Consider the following 18,397-nt stretch of genomic DNA (forward strand, 5'->3'; position numbering starts at 1 on the left):
ACTATTTGTGTATTATTATAATTTTTTCTATAGAAAATTATCAAAATGCATTTAAATTCATAAAATATTCCACTATCGACCAAAAATTGCAAATATGTTACCAGGAACAATAAACATTATATAAGAACATAACCTCAAATCCCCATATGAAAATGATAAAGTGAAGTATTGATTATGTTGAAACTTGGATATTTAGGGCGATTCCACATGTAACTATCCGAATATCTGAAATCTGGTAAGATATCTGGGTAGATGTCCAGATATCCGAAATATGAAATCTGGACAGTTATCCGAGAAGATATCCGGATATCCGAAATCCGACGGATATCAGTCATATCATATTTGTATCCGATATCCGAACTGTACTATCCGAATTCGAATCCGAAATCCGAAAATTTTGCGGATATCCAAAAAAAACTATCCAACCGAATAATTAGCCTCTTCGGACGGTCGGATAGTCGGATAATATCCGTACCGTTTACACCCCTACTTGTCATCTTTCTCTAGTTCACTTTCCTTCTTCCTGCCCTACGCTACATCAGTCATGTTCATCAATGCCACCATGTTGATGGTCTCCATCGACATCTAATCTTCTTTCAGGAACAACAGTATGTATTGCACCATTATCATCACACCTAATTAGGGCTTGTTCGGTTATTCCCAAAACACATGGATTGGATAGGATTGGAAAAAAATGAGAAGAGTTTTGACTTGTTTGGGTTTCAAACCCATCCAATCCCACTCAATCCACATGGATTGAGAGCTAACCGAACAAGCCCTTAAGGGTGCGGTTACCATACCTGTAACCAATGGTAGATCTAGCAGCGACATGAGATTGAGATAGCCAACTAGATATAACACCACATCGAATTCCAGACCGGCGGTACTTACTCCTGACAACTCTCTATTATCATATATTGTCCTCACAGATCAACATGAGTTTTTTTGTGCGCACTTTGTTCTCATCCTAAATTGCTTCAAGCTAATCATGCTTAACTTGGAGATCTTTCGAGATATTCTTTCTAAAAAGAAGATACACCTTGTTGCTATGAGTACACTATTAATTCTATTAAGCCTTGAATCAAGATATCACCATCCGACGGGACCAGGATATCACACTAGAGGGACGGTGAATAGTAGTTTCTAAAAACTCAACATAAAAACAAGCTAATTTAAATGTAGAATTAGAGCATGTCGTTTGTTTTCCACCACTAAATTGTATCTATGTCACATCAGATGTTTAAATGCTAATTAGAATTATTGAATATAGTTTAATTATAAAACCACTTACACACATAAGAATGAACAACAAGATAAATCTATTACGTCCAATTAGTCCATGATTCTCCCATGAAATGCTACCGTTTACATTTTGTAATTATGAATTGATTAGGCTTAAGAAAAGTTGTCTCGTTATTTATGAAAATCAAACATTTGATGTGGTGCACACTACACTTTAGTCTCTGGACCAAACGCCGGTCTAGCCTTAACTACACACCTAATAAAAGATACGATGTGACAGGGTTTGCAGACGGAGGGTTTGCAACCGCACAGGATGAAGTGATCTTCAGACCTCATACTAGAGCAACTAGGCTTCCCGCCACGCAAACCCGTGCAGAAACTTCAGACGACCCGTCCTGGTGCTCGGCCTCGGACCCTTCTCCAGCAACCAGAGACGCCCGGTGACGATCAGCTGCTGTACTGCCACCTCGAGAGATTTCAGCATCTGTCACAGAACACAATTGTCCAGGCGTAAGTTCTAGAGTACCAATGTCACTCCTACGTCATGCACATTGAAGAGAAACGCGAGAATTTGTACTCCGTTTGTCTACCACAAATAAAGCATGTTTTGTTTTGAAAAGAAAAGTCAATCGTTACAGACTGTAACCAATAAACAGTTATTAGTTAAATTACACGCATGCTCAGTGTACATCAGTAGATTAATATTCAAAATGTTTTAAATATGATGTTGATTTTGTAGCGTTTTGTCGATATAGTGTAAGGGAATACAGAGGCCAATGGGTCAAAATCCACTTTTGAAGATCTTCTTGATCTAAACCACACCTTACATTGATGGATGGAGGAGGTAGATGATAGACGCGTGAACATATAGGCAAGCACCTGGGTAACCGAGAAGTACACATATTGGAATTATGCCGATTTGATATGATAGTTTTTGCATACCAATTATAAAGGCATTCCACTTATTTTTGACAAAAGGTGTACTTATGCAGGGTTGTCCTTGAGGGTGTGCGGATGTGAAGGCACGGCGGCACTTGACAGAAGAGCCTATTGTCATCTGAAACCCAGTGTCTGGTTTCATGGGCCGGATTGGACCCAATTAGGGTTTGTAATTTTCCTTTTTCTGTGAGCGTTGGCGTGAGTACTTAGCCCCTGTTTGTTTCAGCTTTTTGGAGCTTCTGGCCAGCAAAAGCTGTTGCGGACTGCCAAACGCTCAGCTTTTCAGTCAGTTTCTATAAAATTCGTTTGGTTAAAAATCATTCAAAATCAACATAAACACATAATCGGTTGAGTCGTTGCAATAATAGTAATCTGTCACTTTCTACATCCCCTGCTGGCGATTATCTGTTGCAGTTGCTACTAGAGGCATCTCTGCTAAAATTGCATCATGCAACCTGCGGCGACATCTATGTTAACCCCAGCTGTTCGTTCACTTCCTGTAGTGTATTGTTTGAACTGTGTACTCATGAGTCATGACCAAGTCAGAAAAAAGGCCAAGACTTCTTTCTTCTTGTTTCACATGGTACCTTATGGAGACCGAGCAGCACCTACTGAATCACAAATTAATAGGCAAGTGAGATTTTCAGTCTTGACGGCGGGGCGGGGATGTACATCTGTACGTGGGCTGTTGGCATCGCATATATAATATTATGTTCAAGCTGTTTAACGTAGATCGGAGTGGCGCAGCGGAAGCGTGGTGGGCCCATAACCCACAGGTCCCAGGATCGAAACCTGGCTCCGATAAAGAATTTTTTTATTCTTCCGATTTTTTGTGCTTCAGTCTGTTTGCTGCTGTTGTCTGGTTCCCTCCTGCTCAATCGTTTCTCCGACCTGTTCGTTTGGCAGCACCTGCTCCCCTTTTCGGCTATTTTTAGCACGGTGGCAAACACACATAATGTACTTCACCTTCATGGAACCCTGATCATTGATGCAGCCAGCACCCGAAAGCAACGAGAAAACTTGTTTGCAACCACGTGTTTTTGTATACAGTGGCACAGTTTTTTGCAACGACATACAGGCGGATCAAGTAAAGAAAGAGACCGCCAAAATCGATCCAGCGACACGCTCAAGAACCAAACCACAAGTTACAAAGCTTCGCCTTATTAGCCCTAGTGTGATGTCGTCGACAAAATCTTGCTGGTGAGGAGTGCAAGCAGGGCTACCGTCACAGCGAAGCTCGCGGCCAAACCGCACCACAGAACCGTGTCGATATCTACCCCACGCCTAGTCACTACTTCCACCCGCTGTTCCTTCCCTGCTGAATGCGCCGCAGTACTGTCGCTTCCTTTCGTGGTTCCATCTACGCTTCTCCTCACGAGCGTAGGCTGGAGTGCCTCCTGGCGAGTTGTAACAACGTCACCACCACAGGTCTGCGGGGCACGAAGTGCATCTCCACATCGGTCTGGGCCACACGGTTGCGCCTCATTGGAGCACGCGCAGGCGCCACAGGAGTCGGTGGCACAGCAACCAGCTTCCTCCACCTGATTCTGTACGTGTTCCTCCTGCAGTTCGGCACTAGTTTGTATTGGTGCTTCTATGACTGCAACAGATCCTTCTACCACTACACCGAAGACGGACCATCGTCCGACAGACGTGATCTTCGCGTCCGCGGACGTTCCCAACATGCTATCAGGAGCAGTTACCAGCACCTGGATGTATCCCTTGGTATGTCCGACCTGTGCAGGAAAAAAGATCGTTTCAGGGTAAGCTTTTGCACCGGCACGAACATAGTCAGCAATTAATGGCAAGAAAGAATTGGTATGCACTTGCCAGGTGAACACCATCAGACGCAATCTCGGTGATCCAGATCTTCTCTACTTTGCCTTCCATTCCTTGGTATGGCGAAAACGATTCGAAGACTGAAGTCAATTCACGGCTCCGCTTCTTCACTTCGTTGCTTGGTACTTTCTTCATCCTAGCAGCAGGCGTCCCTACAAAGATCACGTTGTAGATGTATGTGTACGAAAAGGATATCGACAACCACGACTTGTAGTTTTACAGAACATTGCGGCTTGGGGAAGAACAATTTACCTGGTCTGGGGTAGAACTGCGAAATGTGGACTTGAGGGAATTGATATTCCTTTACGAGGTTAACAGTCTCAGAGAAATCTTCGTCGGTCTCACCTGAAAATGGGATGTCGGTTCAGTGCAAACTATTAGCAGCAACATCTTTTGTGGCATTCAATTAATCAAATATTATTCAGATGTACTCATAAAAAAATAACTCAGAGCGAATCGCTAAACTGAGAACTTGCTTGGCATACCAGGAAAGCCACAGATAATATCTGTAGCAATTTGCATTCCAGGGACAAGCTCACACAGAGTGTCGACTACCTTTCTGAACTCGCCAACAGTATATTCACGATTCATTGCCTTATATGTGCAATCATAGACTGAGTTAGATCGAGGTGAAGGCACAGGATATAAGTTAGAGACAAAGATTATTCATGTTGTGCGTTTGCTGCTAAAAAGCTTATGAGAACAAGAGTTCGAGTTAAACTATACCTTTAAAACAGAATCGCTTCCAGATTGCACAGGGACATGGAGGAAAGAGTAAACACAGGGATGACACAAAACGGCAGCTATCTCCTTCAAATGCTCTAGTATGAAAGGAGGATTTGTCATGCCTATGCGGAGCATTGTGCTTTGGTCAACAGGAAGCTCCGCAACGATCGCATTTAACAAATTTGGAAGATTTGTACCGATATCCCGTCCTGAAAATTTTGCAAGCCAGAAGTAGGAAATTACCATGTAGTTACCATGCATCTATCATTAGAAGACCCAGAAAGAACTGGACATTGAGATTACCATAAGCACCAGTATCTTCGCTGCTCAACCAGATCTCCCGGACACCTTCGGAGACGACAGTTTTCACACGATCCACCTGCAATAAATTGAAGATCGAATGATTTACTTGGAGTTTGAAGCAGCAGCAGCATTGCTCGACAATAGACACATTCTGAATATACTTACCAAGCTGTCAATAGTATAGCTTCCCAAATGGCCACGAGCATGCTTTGTCTTACAGTATGTGCAGGCGCCTAAACATCCCACATTAATAGGAAGAATCTCAATAAACTTGTTCTTTCTTACCTGTAAGTCCAGTTTTACAGAGTCAGAAATAAGGTTACAGGATCTGATAACTGCACTAGCACACAAAGTTGCTTAATAAACAAGAAAATTGTACACACATGTGCTCATAATACTGGAAAGACACAAGTATTTTGCTTTAAAAAAATACAGAGAGGTACGACTTATACCTTAGGTAAATCAAGTGACGGCAATGTTTTCCGACTCAACAAGCGAACCTCGTGTCCCTTTAAAGTTTCCTCAACCACTTCAACAACCCGGTCTATCTGTTGAACTCCAATTATACTAATACCTTCAAGCTCCTTGAGGCCCTGGCTTCCTTGGGGTACACATCCAGCCACTACAAGTGGCTTGTTCGCATTCTTGCATTTAGATATGAGGGTTGTCATTGCAGATTGACTTGGATTTTTCACTGTGCATCTGGAATAGAACAAGTCAATGTTAAGCTACATCCACATATTAATCTTTCTTTCTCTGAGTTGGGTTTTGCCATAAAATTATCCCTTGTCTCTAAATATCACTGCCCTAGCCATCGTAAATGGAAAATTGGAAATCGACTATGGTATAGCTTCTTGTGGTTCCGGCTCCCTCAGCAACAGCACTGTAGCCGCACTATTTACACTAAAGGTTTTTCTCTCTCCTCACGAAATAAACTGGGAACCCGAAGAAGCCATGTTTTGTGACTCCTATGGTACTGTAGCACAGAGCCGGAGCCACAGGAAGCCCCGCCAAACATGGCAGATTATCTCCAGCAGCTTAATCATGCTCATCTCCTATTTCAAACTCTACTCTATAAACAGTGTAGTCTACAGTGTAAACCAGTGCGCACGCACGATCTGCTAGCCATAGCCTACGTACCTAGCCACTTAGACAGTACAGTCCACTGAATGGTGAAGTACAAGAAAATAGATGATATTCAGTGCTGTGAATCCAAGCCATAACAGTTTGAGATTCCTGGTCAAGTTAAATTGATTTACTGTTATACCTCTAGCCTTCTATGAGCAATCAGCAAACAAAGAAATGGACCATACGTGTTAATTAGCCACAAATCGGCTCCTTCAGGATCTTCAGTGATCGCATATCCAAATGCAGAGAGCTGACCTGACATGTATTCACTGTCACTCTGCGGAGCAGGAAAAGGAAGATATGTTACAATATGTCAAATCACATAGCACACCAAAACCATTGGCCTCTCAGCATTTGTCCTAGACGCTCGATAAGACACCAACACAGAAACTATGCTGTCTTTCATACCAGCACAATGACTATTTCGGAAGCTCGTATAAAAAAGTATACGCTGAAACTAAACTAGTGAGGAGGGAAGCTTGCCTGGTTATGTGAGCACCCGAATGTCTTGACGTAAATCGTCTGCAACACAGAACGCACGAGAGGCGGCGCAAACATCAGATCACACTAGCAGATGGAGCATCTCTAAGAATCCCGCTAGCGACGGCGTTACCTGCGTGCCGGGGATCCCGGCCTCGGGCTGAGGCGGCGCCTGTGCGACCCTGGACGACCGGCGCTTGGGCTTCACCGCGACGGCGGCTAGCGGGAGGCGGAGCCCCGGAGGCGCTCCGCCGCCAGAAAGGCCGGCCGCGCCCAGCACGTCCTCGATGTCCTCCATCTCGGCTGCGGCGGTGGCGGGGAGCCGAGCGGTGCGCTGGGCCGAGTAGGGTTTTCGGACACCGTTCCCCGCGAACAGCCGCAGCACGACTGCGCGAGGCCGGGAAGTAACTGGGCCTCTGAGCCGAATGGTGGACCTTTTCTGTTTATCATCGGGCCGAGCAACCCGGGCTGATGAAACCGGCCTATATTGCTAAAAAAGCCAACACGCGCGTGGTCTCGGGCCGGTTTTCCCTGGGCTGCCCGTGCGGTGACCATACCACGCAGCCGCTTTTCAACAGCGCGATCCCGAGAGGTCCCCGCCGGCAACCGCTTTTCAACAGCCGACCGCGAGAGGTTCCCAAGCGCGAGAACCGAAACCATACCAGGCGCCGCCGCGTGCTCGCACGCGTGTCGTTCCTGTGCTCGTGGACATGCTATACGTGCCCCATCGCACGCCTCGCCGTTGTTCCACGTGTAAAAAGCACACACCACGGCTACACCTTCGGTAGCTTCTACAACTATCGGCGGCCGCGAATTTAAGCTGCTTGCCACGGCGGAGCAAGCTACAGCGAAGAGAGTGCTCGCAATTCGCAACCGCAAGATAGCTCACTTCTTGTTACAGCTGATGCCTGCTCACCAAATGCGACACCGACACGCCGCCGCCATGATGAACGTCGTGGCCATCGGGCTCATCCTCTCCACGCTGGCAGCCGCGGGGGTCTGGTCCCCAGCGCCGCAGCCGACCGCGGCCCCACATCATGGCGACCGCATCGTCCGGGAGGGCCGACGCGTGGTAATCGTGGAGTACGAGCGCGAGCTCCCGCTGTCGACCGATGGCGGCGGCAGCGTCAAGGTCAAGGAGACGCGCGTCCTGCCCCCGGACGCACTGGACGGCGTCGAGGGCGACGGCGGAACCTTTGATGAGGCCAGGGGCGTGGTCTCAGACGCGGCCGGCAAGGTGGCCGGTGCGGCAGAGGAAGGCAAGGAGAGATTGTCCGACGCCAAGGAGAGCGCCAAGGGCGGTGTCCTCGGTACCGTCAAGCGGTGCAAGGATAGACTCTGCGGCGCCGGCAGGAAAGTGGAAGAGGGAGCCAAGGACGCGGTGTCCCGCGTCGAACACGGCGCGGAGGACGCGGCGAGGGGCGCCATGGAGGCGGTCTCGGATGCCAAGGACAGCGCCGAGAACACGGCGTTCGACGCCGTGCAGAAGGGTAAGGAGACGATGAAAAGCGCCAAGGACAAGGCGTCGGACGCCGAGCAGCGAGGGAAGGATGCCGTAAGGAGCGCGAAGGACAAGGCGTCCGACGCTGCGCATCAGGGGAAGGAGACAGTGAAGAGCGCCAAGGACAAGGTCTGCGAAACTGCCAGCAAAGCGAAGGAGAGGGCGTCAGGCATCCAGCACGGAGCAGCCGAAGCGGCGAAGGCTGCAAAGGAGAGGGTGTCTGCGGCAGCCAAGAGCGCCAAGGACACCGTCCAGAGCGCCAGGGACAGCGTCTCCGACATCGCCCAGAGAGCCGAGGAGTGCGCGGAGGACACCGCCGAGCGCGCGGCGGACAGGGCCGCGGAGGCCGAGGAGGAAGCGAAGGCGAGAGCGGCCGAGGTGGGCAAGAACCTGACCGACATCGCGCGGCGGGCGCGCGGCGTGGCGTCCGACGCGGCCGCGTACCTCCTGGGCGCGCCCCGGGAGGCCGCGCGCACCGCGACGGCCGTGATGCACCTCCTCGGCTTCGCCACCGCCTACGGCGCCTGCGTGTGGGTGACGTTCGTGTCCAGCCACGTCCTGGCCGCGGCGCTGCCGCGGCAGCAGCTCGGCGTGGTGCAGAGCAAGCTGTTCCCGGTGTACTTCCGCGCCCTGGCGTACGGCGTCGGGCTGGCGCTCGCCGCGCACCTGCTGGGGCGCGAGCGCGGGTCCCTGGCGTCGCGCGCGCAGAGCCTCAACCTGCTCGCCGCGCTCGGCCTGGTCCTCGCCAACATGCTGCTGCTCGAGCCGAAAGCCACCAGAGTAAGTTGAGCTCGCCTGCTTCTGTCGCGTGCGTATGTTCTGTCGCAATTCTCACAGGGTATCTCTAATGTGCACTTGCAGGTGATGTTTGAGAGGATGAAAGTGGAGAAGGAAGAAGGCCGGGGACGTGACATGGCGGACATCGTCGACCCGCCCGTGGTCACCGTGGCCACGCCGACCGCTGGCACCACCACCGTCCCGACGGCGGCGGCCGCAGCACGCACAGCTCCCGGGGACGGCGCGGGGACGGGGATTGGCAAGCAATCGAAGCCGGCGACGGCAACAGCCGACGCGGAGATGTCGAAGAGCCGGGCGGTGAGGCTGAGCAGGCGGCTGAAGCAGCTCAACGGCTACTCGTCCCTGTGCAACGTGCTCTGTCTCATGTCCCTCACCTGGCACCTCGTGCACCTCGCGCGCCGCCTGCACGCGGGCACCGCCTGCTAGGTTGATGATATGGGTGGCTTCGTGGTCTCTTGTAGGAGTTTACTAGTTTCTGATGTAGATGTGTCACGACTCACGTTGGCGACTTCCCCGTAGTTTAGGCTTCAGTTTGTGTTCGGCTGGTTTCTGTTTCACTTGTGTTGGGTAGTAGTAGGGTTAGTGTGTACTTTGGATGTACCAAGTAATACTCATATGTGTAAGTTTAGGCTAGTCTTATCTGATAATGTGAGGTCAGCAGGGCGTGCTTGTCTCGTGGTGGACTGGTTGTGGTGATGGTATGGCTGCTGACCCGGCACGGCTGGTCCTCATAAAATGCCAATAGAATTTGACTACTGGTGTATGGTGTAAGATGGCAATGGTTATCCAAAACCCGTCGGTTTTTCTCTATTAGCAATGGTTTTCTCTATTAGCAATGGGTACCTGAAATTAGGTGGGTTTTTCTCAATTAGGGTATGGGTGTCTAGTAGAATATAAGTTTGGTCAACTTCTCTATCTATGGTATTAATGGTTTAAATGGAAACCCAATGGATATGTCGGTAGGTTTGTTCTTCTACTACATGTTCGTAAACTCATGTTTTTAAAACTCGCTTTAAAATCAACATTTCTTATAAATATGTTTTATAATATTATTCAATATATCTTATAATATTATTAATTATAATATTATTAATTGAATAGGTTTTAAACTTCACTTAAAAAAGTTAAAAAAGTTTAAGCTAAAATTAATTATCATTTGTTCCTTATATCTCGGTTTATTTTATTCTGGTTTATTAATGTGATAAATTATTTTATATTGATGTTAGTGGGTATCCGAAACCCGCATGAGTTTAGCAAAATTATGGATATTTTTTAGTGAGCTTATTTTTTTCTCCATGTATATTGGGTTTGAGTTGGGCAAATAATAGGCAGCGGGTTTTCACCCATAGCCATGTCTGTGCCAGCCTGCGCAACTAGTAGAGTATTATAGGTTTCCGGCCCAATCGGTTCCACATCCTCAGCCCATTGACGAGCAATTACTAGTGGGCCTGCCAGCCAGTGCCAAGGTGCGATAACGAGCGGCGCCGCGGCGGGTCAGGCAGACGCCACAGCGCTAGCGGCATAGCCGGCGACAGAAACAACCGATGCCACTCCTCGCCGTCTGTCCCCGCCGCGTTCCGCCGCTTTCGCTCGCGCGCCGCCACCGCCGCAGCTTGTATCGGGCCCGGTCCCTCGCGCTCAAATGCGAGGTCTCCTCTCCTCCGCTACTTCTGACCCGGAGGATGTCCGCCGCTGGCTCGCTGCTTGTCGCTGTCGTCCCCGTCCCCGCGCCGTCGCCGCAACTCCCCGTCGCCTCCGCGTCGGAGTTGGAGACGGAGACGGCGGAAGGAGAGAGCGGAGCTTCTGAGGGGTTAGCATTGGAGCGTTACACCGACCAGGAGCAGGGCTTCACCCTCCTCAAGCCGGCCTCCTGGCCCAAGGTAAGGGATTAGTTTGGACCTGAACGACGTCGATGCTGCGTTGACCACGTAACGTGGCCGCAGGAGAGTTGTGTGCTTTGGGGTTGTTGATTGCGCATGTGGAATTGCTGTTCTGAAGCCGTGTTGTGGTTGGTGAAGGTGGAGAAGGCGGGCGCGACGGCGCTGTTTCAGCAGGAGGGAAAAGGGAGCAACAATATTGGGGTTGTCGTGAACCCTGTCCGGCTCAATTCGCTGGCGGAGTTCGGGACGCCGCAGTTCGTTGCGGACAGGCTTCTGCAAGCAGAGAAGAAAAAGGTAGAAATGCACGAACAGTATTCTCTTGGCATTGCAACTTTGCAGTGCCTCCGGTCAGGGCGACTTGTGAGCTTGACATTTGAAGTACACTATTTGTATGGACCACTAATGTGTTGATCAGGATTCAGGAGGTTCTCGTTGATGCCTGTTATCTATGTACAGCTGGTTAGATCTTCGGCACTGGTAGCTTCCTGGCAGCTGACTGAATCGTTTCGCTTGTAAAACAGGAAAGTACCAAGTCTGCCGAGGTGATTTCAGTGGGAGAGAGGTCAGGTCATGGTGGCTTGACAGTGTATGAGATCGAGTACACGCTGGACAGCACAAGGGGAGGGATGAAGCGGATCTTCTCGGGTGCGTTTGTCGCTTCAAGGAAGCTCTATCTGCTCAACATAGCCTATTCAGACACCCAGGAGAAGCCCTTGGACAGGGAGACAAGAACCGTTCTGGAAAAAGTTCTCCATTCTTTTGATTCTGTATAGGTGATATTTTTTTATAGCCGAGGTATGGCACCTTTTCTTATTTTCGGAATTTCTTTCACTTGAAAATACAGTCGCAAGTAATTGTTTGTTTGTAAAATGAGTGCTGACCAAAATAGCTGCAGTGTCCATGTGTCCAATACTGTTGCACTTGCACCTTTATCAGTGATTTCAGGTTATAAGTAATTTCAGTTCAGATAATGAGCTTCATCTTCTACAGATTGGTAGTATTTGTGTCACCAGGCAGTAAAATGTTGTGACCTTTGATTCCTAGCCTGGCATTACTGCATCTGTAATATCCTGGACAAAGCGTGGGGTGGTGGCAGTGTTATTCCTTGAAAAATCTGTAACGCCTATTGAACTCCCTAAAGTTTATCTGAATTCCAGGATCACTTCATTTAAATGCTGGTCTGTGCTGACTGCTGACTTGGGCACAATTTTTGAAGCAGCTGTGATATACGGTTAGATGAAAATAAGGAGCAAGCGATAATTTTCCTAATCATAGAAACTGCAGGATCCGTTCCTGTTTTCATGGAATTAGGAGTAAGTTGTTTGTTTTGCTATAACGATATTTTGTAATTCATAAAATTATTATCATACAAACTTTATATGGACATGCTAGAGTGATTAGGCAATGTTATAGCAGACTGCTCTAGAGATGAGGCACATCATCATGTCTTCCTGTTTTTTTTTCTTTTTTTTCTGCATTTCCTGATCAAGGTATCATCACGGCATATTTAGAAGCCAAAATCCTTGGTTCTCACGATATCGGCTGCAAAATGTATGTATATTAACACTTGAATTCTTGTGATTATCATTAAAATGTAAGAAAGAGATTATTACACGATCATGTCATATGTTGCAATCTTGTCATCTAAATCTAATGGTATTGCTGTATAGGAATTATCACATTTGCCATCCTCAAACAGTCAAACTCTGCTGATAAAATCAAAGAACAATGCGCACTTGCAGGACACAGATTGCTTTCTCATATGGATAAAGCATATTCTCAGCCTTGAATGTTTAAGCACCTCATTATTCTCCAAAAAGGACACGTGAGATTTCTCTACTGGAAGAAACATTTTATATCTTTCAAAGGGCTCTTTTGGACATTCTGAAATAGGGTTCTTTTGGACCGTTTCCTTGGCTTTATCCTTCAGATGACATATGAGGGAGAATATTTGCTAAAGTAGACACTTTTGACTCAGGCAACCAAGACTCTATAGCGCCTTGTTGGGATGTGGATAGCATATGAATATATGATGGTAGCACAGGTGCAGTTGTCAGCGGTTTGAGCTATTTTAGTATCCTATATTCTTTATTCGAGTGTTAGAAAAAGGTATAGATAGTCCTACGTAGATAGATGTTGATACTCTGTATCTGTAGAGAGGTGCACAAGATTATTGTGGTTGTGCGAGATGAGCTGTGGTGGTGTTTTTAAGACAGAGAAACGGTACTCCTTAAGGGCTAATTTGGCAATTCCATTTTTTCTAAGGATTCTCATTTTCTCAAAGTAAAATGAACTGATTTGTCTTGAGAAAATAAACTAATTTTTATTGAGAAAATAGGAATCTCTTGGTAAAATAAAATAGCCAAACTAGCCCTAAGAAACGCTTTTTCAAATGCAGCCGAATTGTCAAGGTTGTTAGCGATTCTTCTAAACTACCCTAGTAGTATAGTCAACCGTATGCCATGTATATTGGGCTTTCGCAATACTGTTGTACTTGGGATCTTGATGAACTGTCCAGCGAGATACTCCAATGGGAATATCGTTCCAGCCGCAAAGGTGGGAGCTGGTCAAAGAGCAAGACTTTAGGGGGTGTTTGGTTTTAGAGACTAATTTTTAGTTCCTCTAAATTATTCTACTTTAGTCACTAAATTGTCAAATATGGAAACTAAAATAGAGTTATAGTTTCCATATTTTGCAATTTATAGATTAAAGTGGAATAAAATTGAGGGACTAAAAATTAGTCCCTAGTAACCAAACACTACCTTACTCGTCCCTTTTGTTTTGAGTAAACCTCAGTAGCAGTTGTCAGACTTAAGTTTTTTATTTAGGTTCTGATAATTTTAAATTATGCATTCAGGTTGAACAAGTTCTCATCCACGTCCGATCCCGGTACTTTTAAATTACGGATTTGGCTCTATAAACTCGTCAAGTTTTTATCCAACTCTAGATCACGTAATTTAGCTTCTTAAATTTATCCTAAGTCCTTATTCCCAGTCCTAGTACATTAAAATACATGCCTAACTTTCAGGGCCGTTCCTGATTTTTGAGGGGCCCGGGACAAGATTATAAACATAGGCACCAACACCATAAAAACTATTTTTTACTATTATATATACTCCCTCCGTTTTGTTTTAGTTGTCGCTGGATAGTTCAAACTAAAAAGAAACGGAGGGAGTATCAACTAATTATACTTGATGTACCACATAAAGACTTGAGCAGTAAAAAATATAAGTAAGATTATTACCTTAAATATATTTTAGAGATCAATTTAAAAATGTCTTCTAACATTTCTAGATGCAAAATCATCAATGATGGCTTCAATATTTACATCATCTAATAATTTCTTCTCAATACATAAAGTTGCTAGCCCGTCTAACCTTTCTTGAGACATTGCAAACCTTAAATAATTCTTCAATAACTTAAGCTTTGAGAAGCTCCTTTCAGCTGATGCCATAGTTATTGGTATAGTAAATAATATTCGATAAGCAACAAATATATTGTGATAGCAGTCCATTCTCCTAACAAACTCAAAAATATATCGGTATATTAAATAATATCCGTTTCTATCCTATATTCTTATTGGACTTTGGGTGCGGTGGGGCCCCTGGGAGATGGGGGCCCAGGTCGACCGCCCCTCCTGCCCTACCTCAGGCACGGCCCTGCTAACTTTCTAAAACTATACGTATAAGTTTACCATCTCAGTACATCCCCTAGACCCCCTTCCCACATAATGTCTGTTGCATGCTCGGCCACTTGCCTGCCTTTATCATGCTTGCCCTATCCCTACAACTAGGGCTGGAAATATGAGCACGACCTAAAAACAAGAGCTCAAATCACGGCCCGGCACGAAACAATATGAAACGGGCTAGCACGGACCAAAAGTGGGTCTGTGTAGAGCCTTAAATTCTAGTCTGTCAGGTCCCCAGCACGGCCCACACACATGGGCCGGGCTTGGGCTAGCATGGCCCAATAAAGCCCATATTGTTTATTTTTTTAATTTAGTAAGCTATAAACTTTATATTGTTGTAACAGTTAGACTTTATATGGTGAAATGACGCTGACATTGTTTAATATCTTTATTGTAGTAAGCTATGGACATTATTTGGTTGTAATATTTGGATTTTACGTCGTTCAAATATATGGGTAAGACTTGGGCAGTGCCCAACGAAAGCACAACATGCTTTAGAGTCAGGCTGGAAACTGTTTCTACTACTTGGGCTGGCAGGACATAACCCAAAAAATTTTAGGCCTTCTTGGCCCAAGCCTGTTTGGCCTGAAGCACGATAAGCTCGAGCCGGCTCGGCCTAATTCCCAGCACTACCTACAACACGTTTCAACAATGGCGGACGTAGGACGAGAATTCACGGGGCCAAAAAGACCGTATGACAAAATTAAACAAGCTCGTAAAAAACTAGTATTATATAGAATTTGAAAGCACCTAGAGGGGGTGAATAGATGATCATGTAAAAACTTAAAACTTAATGCCACAAAACTTGATTAGGAGTTAGCACAATAAAGCCAAGTGGCTAGAGATGAGTTCTTGTAAGACACGATAACCACAAGAAGATCAACACAGATAGGCACAGTGGTTTATCCCGTGGTTCGGCCAAGTTCAACACTTGCCTACTCCACGTTGTGGCGTCCCAACGGACGAGGGTTGCAATCAACCCCTCTCAAGCGGTCCAAAGACCCACTTGAATACCACGGTGTTTTGCTTTATTTACTATATCCCGCTTGTGAGGAATCTCCACAACTTGGAGCCTCTCGCCCTTACAATTTGATGTTCACAGAGAAGCACGGAAGTAAGGCTGAGATAAGCAACGCACACAAGACACAAAATCAGAGCACAACACGCACACAAGTCACAACTCGAGCTCACAACACAACCCAAAGAGTTCTCTACTCAAATGGAGCTCTAGTTGCTATCACAAAGAATCGAATACGCGGAATTGGAGTCTTGGTGCTTAGGAATGCTTAGAAAATGCTTGGTGTTCTCCTCCATGCGCCTAGGGGTCCCTTTTATAGCCCCAAGGCAGCTAGGAGCCGTTGAGAGCATTCCAGGAAGGCAATTCTTGCCTTCTGTCGCCTGGCGCACCGGACAGTCCGGTGCGGATTTCTTTCCTTCTTTGGCGAAGCCGACCGTTGGAGATTCAGAGCCGTTGGCGCACCGGATACTGTCCGGTGCACACCGGACAATCCGGTGCACACCGGACAGTCCGGTGCCCCCTTCTGACCGTTGGCTCTGCCACGTGTCGCGCGCGGATTACGCGGCCGACCGTTGGCCCGACCGACTGTTGGCTCACCGGACAGTCCGGTGCACCATCGGACAGTCCGGTGATTTATAGCCGTACGCCGCTGACGAAACCCGAGAGCAGCCAGTTCGCCAGAGCCAGCCTGGCGCACCAGACACTGTCCGGTGCACCACCGGACAGTCCGGTGCACCCAGACCGAGCAGCCTTTTGGCTGTACACAGCCAACTTCTCCATAATTGTTTTTCCTGTTTCTAGCACTTAGACACAATACATTAGTCTTCAAAACAATGTGCTAAGTCTAGAAACATACCTTTAATCTTGATTTGCACTTCTTGAGTCCTTGGCATACTTTAACACTTAAGCACTTGTGTTGGACACTTAATCACCAAAATACTTAGAAATGACCCAAGGGCACATTTCCCTTTCAATCTCCCCCTTTTTGGTGATTTATGCCAACACAACAAAAAAGCAACTAAAAGAAGTGCAATCATCAATGCAACTAAGAACACAAGTTTGTTTTAATTCAAATTTGGCATATATTGATCATTCTTCGCCACCACTTGGTTTGTTTTTGTAAGTCAAACTCAATTTCCTATCTCTAAGTCAAACTCACTTGTTGAGGCATAGAGAAAGATATTCCAAGAGAAATTGATCACTGATTCAAAAACTCCCCCTATTTCCCATAATCAAACCTTCTCCCCACAAGAGACCAACTTTTGACAAAAAGAGACATTTTAGAATTTTGACAAATCAAAAGTCCTAACACTACTATTTTCAAAATTCTCAAGTAGTAGCTGATCCATTTGTTGCTTTGGCCTTATTTTCTTCCCCTTTGGCATCAAACACCAAAACGGGATCAATTTTGGCCCTTAAACCCCATTGCCTCACCAAAATCTTCAATTAAGAGTAAAAAGGCAATAAGAGCATGAAGATGAACTTGGAGTTAGTTACTCTTTCATCGGAGTGCAGTGGAAGTCTTTCATGGTCCAAGTCCAACATTCCCTTTCAATCCACCTTTGAGACTAAATTAAGAACACTCAAGCACATGGTTAGTCTCAAAGGATCAAGTTGTAGCACAACTCCCCCTAAATATGTGCATCACTTGCAAATGGACTTATGAGGTCCGGGGAGTGCTTGTACAACTTGAGCACCATACATAAACAACAAAATGCATAGGGAACATGATCAAGACATAAAACACATGTATGCTATAAATCAATCCAAGTTCCTCGAATCTAAGACATTTAGCTCACTACGCAGCCTGCAAAAGGTCTTCTCATCTAGAGGCTTGGTAAAGATATCGGCTAGCTGGTTCTCGGTGCTAACATAAAACACTTCGATATCTCCCTTTTGCTGGTGGTCTCTCAAAAAGTGATGCCAGATGTCTATGTGCTTTGTGCGGCTGTGTTCAACAGGATTATCCGCCATGCGGATAGCACTCTCATTATCACATAGGAGTGGGACTTTGCTCAGATTGTAGCCAAAGTCCCGGAGGGTTTGCCTCATCCAAAGTAGTTGCGCGCAACACTGTCCTGCGGCAACATACTCGGCCTCAGCGGTGGCACGACACCAGGGACCTTCCTAAGAATTGGCACGTCCCTGATGTACTCTTCCTATCGACCTTACATCCAGCATAATCGGAGTCTGAATATCCAATTAAGTCAAAGGTAGACCCCTTTGGATACCAGATCCCGAAGCAAGGCGTAGCGACTAAATATCTATGGATTTGCTTCACAGCCACTAAGTGACACTCCCTTGGATCAGATTGAAATCTAGCACACATGCATACACTAAGCATAATATCCGGTCTACTAGCACATAAATAAAGTAAAGACCCTATCAAAGACCGGTATGCCTTTTGATCAACGGACTTACCTCCTTTGTTGAGGTCGACATGTCCGTCGGTTCCCATTGGAGTCTTTGCGGGCTTGGCGTCCTTCATCCCAAACCGCTTTAGCAAGTCTTGCGTATACTTCGTTTGTGAGATGAAGGTGCCATCCTTGAGTTGCTTCACTTGGAACCCAAGGAAGTAGTTCAACTCGCCCATCATCGATATCTCGAATTTCTGAGTCATCACCCTGCTAAACTCTTCACAAGGCTTTTGGATAGTAGAACCAAAAATTATGTCATCGACATAAATTTGGCACACAAATAAGTCACAGTCACAAGTCTTAGTGAATAAAGTTGGATTGGCTTTCCCAACCTTGAAAGCATTAGCAATTAAAAAGACTCTAAGGCATTCATACCATGCTCTTGGGGCTTGCTTAAGTCCATAGAGCGCCTTAGTGAGCTTACACACGTGGTCGGGG

The 18,397-nt window shown here is 46.4% G+C and overlaps 3 protein-coding genes and 1 non-coding gene across 4 annotated transcripts; 3 read left to right on the plus strand and 1 right to left on the minus strand.

The window, feature by feature from the left end:
• Positions 1–2,913: 2,913 nt before the first annotated feature.
• TRNAM-CAU (transfer RNA methionine (anticodon CAU)) lies at positions 2,914–2,985 on the plus strand. The gene has a single exon. It is a non-coding gene; the product is annotated as a tRNA-Met (tRNA).
• Positions 2,986–3,185: 200 nt separating this feature from the next.
• On the minus strand, positions 3,186–6,986 carry LOC100191823 (uncharacterized). Its single transcript, NM_001360686.1, has 11 exons — positions 6,791–6,986; positions 6,661–6,699; positions 6,363–6,454; positions 5,502–5,751; positions 5,215–5,334; positions 5,050–5,125; positions 4,747–4,955; positions 4,506–4,614; positions 4,273–4,365; positions 4,012–4,172; positions 3,186–3,917 (listed from the first exon to the last, which is right to left on the minus strand). Exons 1-11 carry the CDS (start codon positions 6,953–6,955, stop codon positions 3,351–3,353), a joined length of 1,881 nt encoding a protein of 626 aa, NP_001347615.1. The 5' UTR covers positions 6,956–6,986; the 3' UTR covers positions 3,186–3,350.
• Positions 6,987–7,195: 209 nt separating this feature from the next.
• Positions 7,196–9,769, plus strand: LOC103641657 (seed biotin-containing protein SBP65). Its single transcript, XM_008664986.4, has 2 exons — positions 7,196–8,938; positions 9,020–9,769. Exons 1-2 carry the CDS (start codon positions 7,562–7,564, stop codon positions 9,380–9,382), a joined length of 1,740 nt encoding a protein of 579 aa, XP_008663208.2. The 5' UTR covers positions 7,196–7,561; the 3' UTR covers positions 9,383–9,769.
• A 729-nt stretch (positions 9,770–10,498) lies between these two features.
• On the plus strand, positions 10,499–12,006 carry LOC100272548 (PsbP domain-containing protein 2 chloroplastic). The gene is made up of 3 exons (NM_001147016.1): positions 10,499–10,836; positions 10,975–11,130; positions 11,358–12,006. Exons 1-3 carry the CDS (start codon positions 10,501–10,503, stop codon positions 11,607–11,609), a joined length of 744 nt encoding a protein of 247 aa, NP_001140488.1. The 5' UTR covers positions 10,499–10,500; the 3' UTR covers positions 11,610–12,006.
• Positions 12,007–18,397: the final 6,391 nt, after the last annotated feature.

This window comes from Zea mays, chromosome 10 (genome assembly GCF_902167145.1).
Source record: "Zea mays cultivar B73 chromosome 10, Zm-B73-REFERENCE-NAM-5.0, whole genome shotgun sequence".
Taxonomy (NCBI): domain Eukaryota; kingdom Viridiplantae; phylum Streptophyta; class Magnoliopsida; order Poales; family Poaceae; genus Zea; species Zea mays.

Coding starts and splice junctions, on each gene's coding strand:
- LOC100191823 (NM_001360686.1), bottom strand. CDS start 6,955: ATGGAGGACATCGAGGACGTGCTGGGCGCGGCCGGCCTTTCTGGCGGC. Junction 5,752..6,362: donor GATTTGTGGCTAATTAACAC/GTATGGTCCATT, acceptor GTTCTATTCCAG/ATGCACAGTGAAAAATCCAA. Junction 3,918..4,011: donor CGTCTGATGGTGTTCACCTG/GCAAGTGCATAC, acceptor TTTCCTGCACAG/GTCGGACATACCAAGGGATA.
- LOC103641657 (XM_008664986.4), top strand. CDS start 7,562: ATGCCTGCTCACCAAATGCGACACCGACACGCCGCCGCCATGATGAAC. Junction 8,939..9,019: donor TCGAGCCGAAAGCCACCAGA/GTAAGTTGAGCT, acceptor GTGCACTTGCAG/GTGATGTTTGAGAGGATGAA.
- LOC100272548 (NM_001147016.1), top strand. CDS start 10,501: ATGCCACTCCTCGCCGTCTGTCCCCGCCGCGTTCCGCCGCTTTCGCTC. Junction 10,837..10,974: donor AGCCGGCCTCCTGGCCCAAG/GTAAGGGATTAG, acceptor TGGTTGGTGAAG/GTGGAGAAGGCGGGCGCGAC. Junction 11,131..11,357: donor TGCAAGCAGAGAAGAAAAAG/GTAGAAATGCAC, acceptor CTTGTAAAACAG/GAAAGTACCAAGTCTGCCGA.